This window comes from Opisthorchis viverrini, assembly GCF_000715545.1.
Source record: "Opisthorchis viverrini unplaced genomic scaffold opera_v5_88, whole genome shotgun sequence".
NCBI lineage: Eukaryota > Metazoa > Platyhelminthes > Trematoda > Opisthorchiida > Opisthorchiidae > Opisthorchis > Opisthorchis viverrini.
Window position 1 is genome coordinate 1,027,491 of NW_008751745.1, and position 11,591 is coordinate 1,039,081.

The 11,591-nt window shown below is 45.5% G+C and overlaps 1 protein-coding gene across 1 annotated transcript; it reads left to right on the forward strand.

The window, feature by feature from the left end:
- Window positions 1–10,353: 10,353 nt before the first annotated feature.
- Window positions 10,354–10,617, forward strand: T265_05009 (hypothetical protein; the record flags this gene model as incomplete). Its single annotated transcript, XM_009169899.1, has 1 exon — window positions 10,354–10,617. The coding sequence occupies one exon, from the start codon at window positions 10,354–10,356 to the stop codon at window positions 10,615–10,617; it is 264 nt and encodes an 87-aa protein (XP_009168163.1).
- Between the last annotated feature and the right edge of the window lie 974 nt (window positions 10,618–11,591).

Genomic DNA, 11,591 nt, shown 5'->3' on the forward strand with positions numbered 1-11,591 from the left:
TTCATACAGAGCATAGGTAAGAATTAGATCCCCTCGGAGGCGAAAGTACTCCAAGGAAAGAGATCAAGCATCGCGAGACGCGTTTCGTAGCCCACGGATTTGGGTCCTCACTTATGTGGCGTTCTGTACCTTTATTTTACTTCCATTATAACACTACGTATTTCATCAGTTGCATAATCGTTTTTTGTTTGAATACGAAAAGCTACAAAAAACGCGCATTTGTACAATTTCACATAATACAAGCGTAGTGACGTGCTTTGACTCACTCCTCTTATTTCGCTCGCGCTTGCAGCGGTCATTCGCGAGTCTCATGTACTAACTCTGGTACCAAAACATTTCAGACATCTTCGGAATCTATTATATGTGGGAACTGTTCAGAAGAAGACCTCTGGAACAACATAATTGGATTATCGTTTATTCGCTGACCTAGGCCAACGACGAACTATTTTAAAGAGAACGATTTTTGGTGAGTCCGTTCCGTCTGATCTCTTTATTTTTCTATACGCAACCTAGCGTAATTATTTTTATTTCTTTGCCACACACTCCTGGTGAAGTAACTTATTTGGTAGCCAGACCACTACACTTAGAAGTTGAAAAGACCAATACAGATGTTTCATTTTAATCTGGACGCTCGGAAAATAAAGTGGTACTTCTTTCAAAACCTATGGAACACGCCAATGCAAGGAACTAAGCCGTGTTGGCGAAAGTTGATGAAGAACTATCCTGTTTGAACGAATATTTAGAGCTTTCAGTCTCCAGCCTTTTGGCTGCAAAGAACGATATCCAGCTCTGTAATGCGATAATAAAGACAGGAATGGTGTCTCTAGTGGACAGGCGAACGAGGTATTTAAGACTAATCATCTAGGAGCCTAAAGTGTAATCACGCCAAAAAACTGCGCAGTTGCTCATTGGTGGCAACCGAAGAAGCCTGAAGACAAAAACTTCACGCAGAATGGCTATGCAAAAACAAGAGCGTGCGAACTTCTAGGTTTCTAGTCACACTTTCCTTTCCAACTGCCGCATAACAAATCTCAGAACGAGCTGCCATTATTCAAAAGTCCTTTCCAAGGATCAAACCTTCACCCGAGAATCGCTATAGAGAGGCGCGAAAACTGAGCCACAGCGGACCTGGAATGAGGGCACTAAACCAACATTCGCTTAACGGCACATCAGCTGACCCCAAACTTATGGTCAGCTTGCTGGTAGTTATGGAACCTGGTGCTCTTAAAGGCGTGACCCGACCCGGGAAACTTGGGCAAAAGCCTCGATCCCGTGTATCAATCCGTGAATCCGTAAATCCGTGCCGATGCAACCAGCCGCCACCCCAGACTTCAGCGTCTTCTCGCTCGTTGCAGGCCATCAACTATCAACGACAGGTATGCCCGCGATAAGGCTAGGCTCGCAAGAACACAGCAATTGACATATGCGGGGTTACAGTCACCTAATTCTTTGGTGAGCGATTAAGGCGAGGGGTGAGCAACGCACCAAGTTAACGAATTCTGAGCTGGATTGTGTCAGCTTTGAAGAGACAAGCAACAATGTCTACCAACAGGCAAACCAGAAGCGTTGAACCTGACGTCAGAGCTGCTGCAAAAGCTCCAAAACCGCCAGGAGTGAGAAATTACTGGCCTCTGGATCCACCCCGTCAGAGACAGCTTGTCCGGTTATGGAATTGTTCGTCACTCATGACTCAGATAGCCAAAGCCGAACCCAGAAACAATGTACCGGAAAATACCGCATACAACGTGCTGACCAGACTGATCGCGCACGATCTGTGAGTCAACGCGACAACAGAAGAATGGCAACTGCAGCCAAATAAAACACGTAAACTTCGCCCAATCGAAAGGCTGCTTACTTCATTTAAGGTACAATCCTCTGCGAGAGCGAGCTTTGTGGAATAGCCATCAAAAGGGCTACTTCTTGATGGTGTTATCCAACGCACAAGGAACCCAGCAAGTTCCTACAGAGGTGCTTTGCTCAAGAAACAAAACGCGTGCAAATGCACCGCGAATCATTGAATGACATCGAATTTGGGCATTCAAATATGGCATTGCACGGAAGACAAGCGGCACTCACCGGAAGTTCCGGCCACGAGTTGAAATACGACGTCCACGGAATACACCGGATAACTTCAATACAAACAGACAGCAGTCGTCGGAATCACCAAGCGGACAGGTACGCCGCATGGGCCCCTTCAAAGCCTTCGACTAAATCCCGGTGTCAGTTAGATCTGCCTTCTTATCTAGCAGCAAACCACTTGGCTCAACGCCTTCTGACGCAGCAGAGTTAGTGACTAAGCGCTTGTACACAAACTGTATGTCAAAAGTTGACGATAGTAAACAGTTTGCTTGCCCTGAATGGCCATCTATATCCGCGCTTACATAAGTTTGGCTTACGCTATACTTCTCTGGCTCGGAGACATCCAATTTCCGAGGTGATTCGAAATTAGGGAGAGAAGACGAGGTTCTCCTCTACCTACATGCGGCCTCCCCTATCTCGATTGTCCTCTATGACACCACTCCTACATTATTTTGTGATGTACTAGGGATTCAGATGCTCTTGATTGAAAATGATTCTCTCATCGAATTAGTAAACGTTGCCCTCAAGTTCACATGAAATGAGATGTTCCCCAAACACTTGGGAAACCCTCCGTCAGTTGTCGCTCACTCACTTCTTGCTCTTAGATAATTAGGTAATCCCAAGGTCTCTTGAATGGATTTCCAGCGCAGTGGGCCAAGTGACCATTATGCATCGGCACTGCTCAAAGTCGTTTACTAGAGTGCCCTAACTCAGTATGTCGCCGCAGCCACCAGATATCGCACAGGACACCTAACATCCCTGCTGGACTTGCTTATCACCAACGAAGGACAAGTTGCTGATGAAGCGTTAAATGAGACTCCACCGAGAAAAGGTGACCACTCTGCGCTGACCTTCGATTTCACCTGCTACCGCGCCGAGAACTCGGACCCAAAAACGTGGATTTCAAACTTCTGCTTTGCAGACTTCCAAGAAACGCGTACCCGTCCTAACCAAATTAATGTGAAACCAGCCCCAGTGGAGGATACATACAGGAAAGTTGTTCAGAAAATTCACGAGAATGATACACTGTTCGTCCCAAAGAAGCCAGCATGCAGTGAAAGAGAAAGAAAGCTGTCTACAGTGATTCATATGACTACAAAAGACAGATGAGCTTGCATTTCGTAAAATGCGGAATCGCTGTATATCAGTACCGGGACACGTCCGGACTTGAAAAATACACGTCCAGAAATGACGCGTCCCCAGGGTCACTATCGGTCCAACACCTTCCGGACTACATGCGCATTGACGGAGTTTACCAAACACGGCTTAGGAGCATGCGGCCAGCGGAGTGTGTGCGTGAAGTTTTTTATGGCAGGAACGTTGCCATGTGTTTTCCATAACGAACAAATGAACGACCATCTTGCCCTTCGGTCATTCTGTATAATTTTGCAGGACCCCCGTATGTTTGTATTGACAATACAGGCATGTTCACTGCTCTGTCTTCTGCTTATCACTTAGCCTGGCAGGTTTGGTGCAGGCGTAGCCAGCAGGCGACCACCCGTGATACAACATCCAGAAATCCACCAATGGAGCTTACGGAGGAAGGCCAGGACAATAGACATTACCCAGAAATGCAAGAATGCAGTGTTTAAGTATATGAGACTTCACCGAAGAAGTAATGAGCTCGACTGATCCCTGAGGGACAGAAATGGGGAACTCACCAACGGCCCAATAAAGATATCTGAAGTTTACAGCAAACAGTATGCGGGCCTGATTTTGCCCCAGTGCCCTCTTCAGATTTAATCTCGTAGGGACGTGACAACGGACTGCCTCCAACCAAGCGAGGAGAATATTCGTCAACTCTTGCAGAATATAAACCCCTTCAGCGCTAGACGAGGTCCATCCATGGACCATGGAGTATACATCCATCGCACTGGCAAGATATTTCAAGCTGGCGTTTCACCAGACCACCTTCCCCCTACTTGGAGGGAAGCCATTTCACGCCAAATTGCAAAAATCACGAGGCATTTATAGGCCTGTTTGCCTCACTAGCGTACTGTGCAAAGTAGTATAATATATTACGAAGCGAGCCGTCTTAAATCACCTCGCTGACAACAACTTGACATCCTCAGTGCAACACAAATTCCTCCTATAGCGTTCTTGCGTGACGAAAATACCGGTACTTGTGGACAGCTTAATCCAAGCTGATGGCGAAGGATTCACAACGAATGCCGTATTTTTCGACTTCTCTAAGACGTTCGATTGGGTCCCACACGTCTCGTTTCTCTAAAAGCTGAGGTCTTACAGAATTATGGGGGGACTTGGACTTTCCTATAAGACAGAACATTCCGAGTGGAAGTGGGCTTGGCCCAATTTTCATTGGCGCCACTCTGCATTGGAGTTCCTGAAGGCTTTCCAGAGGAGCCATTTCTATTTCTGATCTACATCAGTGATCTCCAAGATATACCTGCAACTCTATGTCGAAGTTTTGCGGCCTGAAACCTTGGAGTTCCAAAACCAACGCCTTCCAATTCGAGGTAGACGCTGTAAAACCATGGTCGCCCCACAAGCACCTTCGTCTGAATGACGAAGTGTGCGCCTACTTGTCATTCGGAGGGGACCAGCGAGCGCCTCTGTTGTGCATGGTGAGAATGGATCAGAAGACACTACGATAATGAATACCAAAAAGGATTTTGGTATTTGGCTCTATTCAAGATATCCTTATAAATCACCATGAAAAATCGGATCAAATGGCATTCGTCGTTCTACAGATGATTGGGCGCACCTTCCTCCTTAATACTCGCACCAGCGTCCAGATACTCTATGGATTCCACGTCAGACCGCTTCTTGAATATTTCATCCAGTTTGCCTACTCAGGAGGTAAGAAAGATGTAACCCTCCCTCAGCTGTCCAACGGGCCGCTACGAAAATGGTTGCCGGCCTAACAACTGTTGACTAATAAAAGCGTCCTGCGATGTTGGGCCTACTTCATCCAGAGCGACCTCTCCTCCGAGGAACTCTAATACTTAATTATTCAACCCCGTTTGAAGTTTTTTCCAGCAGGATTTTAAACATTGACCCAAATAACACAGATGAAGCATGGTAGGATTTTTGAGCTCGAAGCATACATCCCTGTTGTGCAAAAATTTCTCTCATTTCAGCTATTTGGTGGGTGGAATAATTTCCCTCACGCTGCATCGAAAGTAACATTTTAGCCGCTTTTAATTGGCAGGCCTAATGCTCCACACCGGCAAGTTTACTGCCCAGCGCTGAGAAATCAAAGAGCAGTGGTACACGTGTTTCTCGGGTGCACCTTTCACACTAACGAGCGCCGCTGAGATACAAGAACAGACCCGGCCAGGAAAGCTTGGGCGAACGTCTTTATCATGTAAACCAATCAGTGAATCCGTGATGCTCCTGACCTACATCTCAAGGTCGTTAATTGGCGTCCGCGGCATTTCAAAAATTTTGTGTTGCTGTACGTCTGGTAGAGAATCGTTGAACTAAGAGGCTTAATTAGGATTTGTTGGGGTGCTCAGTTTTTGAACTGGACGACTCTGTGTATTTCAAACAAAATATTGCCCAGGATACCTCTTCTTTACGTACTGGAAGGCAGTAGAAATATTCACACTTCTCGTCTTTGCAAAACCTAATTGACCATTCGGTATGCGGCATTCTCAGCACAAATGTTATCTGAATGACACAAAATATTTTGGTGCGCGACGCTACCAGCCGCGGAATGCGCTGGCTTTGGATGGCTCGAGTACGTGCATTTAACAGTTACTCTTATGACTGACAAAATAATTAGTGTTTACATTGAAATCTGAAATCGTGCGCAACGTGAGGGAGGAACCGTCTTCGTAGCTAGTGATGGTGCGTAAGGGCAGCAATGTCACGATGTTCCTTCATTCCCACGGGGATCTCATAAGGCTCGTAAAGGAATCAGTGTCTACCCAATTAGCACGCGTCTGCACCGGGGCGCGGAACCCGTGCGGAATCTGTGCAGAACTTCTGCATTATTGTTCGGCTTTTAAGCCGGGGGAGAGTAGAACTTTTAAGAGGCATCAAAGCTTCTTTGTTTGTCTCACAGTAATAAAAAACCAACATACACTGCATTTCCGGGTACCTACGGAATGTAAACCGTCGATCGATTCAAGTGGTTTTGTTTTGGTGCACCACTTCCTCACCCGAGTGCGGACTGGGTGCAGAAATTTGTTTCATTTCCGCGCTGGTTCCGCACCCGGGTGTAGATTCTGTGCGGATATTGTGCATAAATTTCTGCACCCGGGTGCTGTACATCTACACGGGCCAAAGAGATTGGAAAAGCCCCTGTGAAGAAACTTTCAACAAATCAAAGTTGGTCAATCGTCAGTATCCAGACTATTAGATTTTTTGTGATCATTTTCATCGAAAAACTCACCGACGTTTACAACTTGCTCTCTAGCGAAGCGAAAACGTAAAAAGCGTCTACTGTCGCACCTGACAGATTTCGTTAGTCGAATTATTTGAAGGAGGGCCATTCAAAAATCGACTACTCAACAGCCATCAGCACAATTTCAGACAACTGAGGAACACGACAACGGATTGTCAGGGATGTTCCATCAACAGTGTTAAAAGTTTCTTTCTTTGCGGTTTGTAGAGGGTTCTGGTTTGACATGCCGTTAAATCTACTTCAAACCTCCCAGTGCTGCTGGGTTGAGGATAATTCACAGTACCTGAAGTATAAGGTATTGTTGGTAAAGAGTGAAAACCTGAGGTTGGTGGTCCAACTTGGGTCGTGCAGGATTTTCCTTAATATGAAGATGTAAGTACTGAATTCATATACGGCTGGCCTCGCTGCCTCATGGATGTCTCGGGGGCTATAAAAGAGCGGGGTGTTGATTTGCCTTGGTCCATTTTTAAAAGAACCTTTGGTCTTTAAGCTGACTTTTCATTGCAACGGAAAAGACAGGTACTATAAACCCGAACGTCTCTCTGATGGACGTCGCATTGAGGATCTGTGTGAAAGAAACATCTTCTGTTCACCCGAGACATGGGCAAGTGCGAAGTGAATTCTATTCACCGAAGAACGCTGAGTGGGTGTTTGCAAATTTACACTAGTCGGTCACGCCGGATTTTGACCTACAACAACCAATAGGTCAGGAAAGCAGATTTGTTACCTTCATTGAGAATCGAAGCTGTTTGGACCAGAAATCCCACTGTTGCTGGCTTACGTACACTTTGTTGTGAAAGAATACAGGTTCGACTTCGTTAGAAACAATGAAGGTTACGAGAAAAGCCTAAAAATGTCCGAAAAGCAGTTTCCATTTCATCTAAAAAAACGGAAAACTGGATCTGGCGGGTTTCATCTTTTTAGTATATGTCCACCTGAAACCATTTTCTTCTATCCCTCTGCCGTAAGCCATAGTCATTTAGCGGGGGGTATGATCTCGGAAAGGTAACGAAACACCATTATCAAGTCAGGCTGGAAACAAAACGTCAGCTGAGCAATCATCGGCTGATACATCTAAAGTTCATGGCCAAAAGGATGGTGGAAACATGGGTGGAGTGACCGCTATGGGGTTCATTAAGATTGGCGTCTCAAAAAACCGAAGTAGCACAGATTTTTTTAATCACATCAGTCTTGCTCTACAAATTTAATGCCGGTATCCAAAAGTCGGGCGCGGTCGGTTCATTGAGACTGCCAGGTAGGCTCAGTATCCAAAGGATTCAGTGAAGTGTTCGACAGAACATTTCGAGCTTCTGTTATTTGCATTTTACAAGCAAGTGGGTTTCCACCATCCTTAGACCCATTGACAGCAAGCTTTCTGCGCCTTGTTATGTGGGATGGAAAGCTTCTAGAACGACAGTAGAGAGAGCGAGTTGAGAATTCCAGGAGTCGATACTGTGCCATGCACGCTTCAGCATCCATGCAAAATACTAAGCTCAAAGGATTTGACAGATGTTTGATGTTTTTGGATGAGCTGCTGGTGTCTATCAGCATCCGAAAAGAAGAGGTCAAGACATTTCTTCTTCTACGCGGGAAACTGGTATCAGAAGCTGGTATTAGAAGCATGGTTTGCGGCTCATTCCCAAATCACTGACTAGGTTAAAAGAATATCAAGTATACGCTGAGATGTATGAGGATACTTGTTCAAAGGTGCTTCCTCCCAGATAGTCAGACACTCGACGAAATCGCCGGGCGTAAATCTTGGACACTGATAACTTAAAGTTCTGGCCCGGATACTGAGCAACCGGGAATCCACCCAAGTACCTAGAGAGATGTAGAAAATATATTTACTACCTTGACTCAGATCTGGAGGTATAAAACGCATTATGAGGCCAAACGCCGGAGTAACTTCAAATGAATCAAACCCAAGAATTAGTCACTGTCTGAGCTTTTTCCAAGCCCGGACACATCATATCTATCCGCACAAGGTGGAATTGATCATGCCATTCTCGTCAGATTGCTGTTTTGTCCTCTTTTACAATCGTCAAAGAATTTTACGGTGCACATGTTAGGGTAGCGCGCCACTGGTTCCAATCAAGTTGATTCACCTATGGTTATGTATCATAAACACTGCTTGGTGTTGATCAGTATCCGGATCCAACGAAAATGTGTAGCTCAGAGACACTTGTTTGACGTGAAAGTACTTCAGAGCACCATAGACAGTATTTTGTACCCTGAAAAACTCGAAGGGTTTCTTAAGGGACCCACCAATAAGGATGCATCCGAAAAATTAAGAAGGGTCTCTGTGGACTCCCTATAAGCCTTAGACGGCTTTAAATAATCTAAAGAGGAGGCATTTGTTCTTTCCTCAGGTCAGCACATAGAAGGTCGCAAGGAAATGTGCTAAGCAGCCGGAATTTTTCAAATCAGGCTCAGAAACTGCACAATAATTCATCTCAGATATTTTTAGATGCACACACTGACTTGTCAATCGGTTCTTTTTGTGCCTCGAGAATAGCTGGAGTCACGCTAAACACACCAGCCTCATAAGACGACAGACTACACTTGTGCTATTTCTTCAAGTTTGCGTACTCAAAATTCTGAGATGGTGACTCTCGCCGAGATCAGAGTATATATCCGAAAACACCAAGCGTTCGGTCGTGCAGGATGCGGTTCAAAGGGTCTGAGATCATATCAAGTATGAAGAAAAATTAGCGTCTTGGTTTTTAACTCATCGGGCCAGGCAGATGTTACACACACAATCTACGTTATTGCCCAATGTCACAGTGATTAAAAGTAATTCCCAGATCGCCTTCTAAGGTGCACATCTTTCGAGATAGTGTTCACCAAGTTTATTCATTTGATTTTCGTAAACGATCCGCCACTGGTAGACGTAATCCATCTTTTATCCCCGGTTATGGCACGTGACTACGCAGTTAGGTCTTTGTCTTCGACAAGCGACACGTTTCACGAGAATTAGGATAGTCAACATTCAAAATGACTGTGTCAGAGAATTGCGTTAGTTAGCCAAAATGGTCGAGTGGAATGTACCAAACGCCATCGATACCGATTAAGAATGAGAAGTATCATCAACAAACTACAGTGGCTTTGTGCTCACGCACCGCCAAAAAGGTAGTCGTGGGCTTACGGGGAATTAATTCGACTAATGAGAGGGCTTATTCGCATTTCAAACCGCCTTCCTTTGAAAACCCGCACATAAATATATATACGACATGTATTTTGGCCTGCAATCATGCTTCTTTGATTAAAAAACTCAGACGCTTAGCGTACCATGCCTTTCATTGGAAACACCTAACAGCACATCGCGTATCACATGTACTTACGGGGATCATGGGTCTGGGAAGCGGGACGGGCCCCAAAAATAACCAAAGCTCTAAGTGAAGCTATGGCAGATAACGCAGAACAGACAGATAAGTTTGCCGCGGTCTTCTGCAGCTCATAACAGCCGGCAATTAGCTCCGGTGGCGGCGATGCAATCGTCTTAGTTTTAACTGGCTCCAGAAGAGAACATCTTTTACCTTTTTCCACCGAATTAACTGACTTTCAACCCGACAGGACCGGTGGCTGGTCAGGTTTAAGCACCTATTGACTGTGTGAGTAAAACAACGGGTCGCCAAGGCATTCCACGAAAAGGACTGCCATAATGACCCACGAATCACTACCTGGTGGCTATCTTTGGCAAAATGCTTGAGAAAATTGTGCCTATAAATAGCTTCCGATCAATTATAACAAAAGTTCCTTTGTTTTTCAATAATGCCGTTTGACACGCTCAATCGATACCCAGCGATAGTTGTCTGAGACGCTAGTATAGCTATTCTACACGTTTGATCTCTGCAAAGCCTTCAGCGGTACTATATTCGGAGACGCCACGAGTGGATAGCAGCATGTCCCACAGAACGTTAGATGATAGTGAACATAATCGGCTTGCAGACAGTGACCAGCAACACTGCAATGGATCTGGTTTAAGGAACATTGTTATTCACTTGGGTGGTGACAAACCGACCTCAGTTTACGTTTCGATATGTCCATTCTTTGCAAACGATCAGAACCCTTCGCGAGAGAACGTGTTCGTCAAGCAAAATGACGTTTCCTACTGGAAGTTTGAATATGCGCTTTCTAGCAGTGTGGTCACTCGTCGACACATATGATGCCATTGGACGATGATGGTTAAACAGCAGTAAATCCAAGCAGCGAACGCCTACGTGTGATCGTTTATATGGACCTCAAGAGGAAGAACCGTGCGCATGCTCACTTCGCATTCATCGGTATATTGCATCAGCCTTCAGGCGTTGCTGGTCAAACTATAACAGTATTTTCCTAACATATGTGGGACCATCGTTTAAATACATCACACCAGTACTCTTTCTCTGCTCCGTGAGTGGGGGTCAGGGGATCTAAGGCCGCCTCAGCTGCTGGATATGAAGACAGTAAACATCCTTCAAGTTCACAGTGATTCATTCAGCTCGGTTCTTTTAACCTTGCATACCGCGGAGTTCCGGAAGACCCAATACTCCTGATGGATGATGGGTCACAGCCACGGGGTTGGGATTAGGAATTGTGTACATTGCCTGCATCAGAAAGACCACGATAAAATCCTGAGTGCCGTTGTTTGGGTCGTCTGGAGTTATGACGTTTATAATCAAAGTGAGGCGGATATTTCACGGAGTTCTCCTCGGAATTGACCTAACCGCCTACGCTTTCTTGACTGTTGATATCAGTTTCATCGGTCAGGGCCGCAACGCTGAACGGGTGGCATGGATAAAGTCTCGAATAAGACGAAGCCGCAGTAGTGAAAGCTGACGAAATGGCTAAACACTCGGCATGTTACTGTTAAAGTCAGTATGCACATGAAAATCCACATCTTCCGCCCCGGACACGTTAGACAAATGTCATTTATCCGCATGTGCATTCGAGTTCGGTATATGATCACTCCAAGTGATGGACAGTGGAGCTAGGTGACAGTCAAGCGTAGTCGCTAACACTGCTTCTGCATAAAATAATGGCCTCGACTGCTTGCTATATTTCGTGCAGTGCAAACGCCCAGAACTGACTGTACGGACAGACAGGCGTGAAGACGGGCGTGATCCTTACTGTTCATCATGGGTTATCGGCAGCGGTTGGC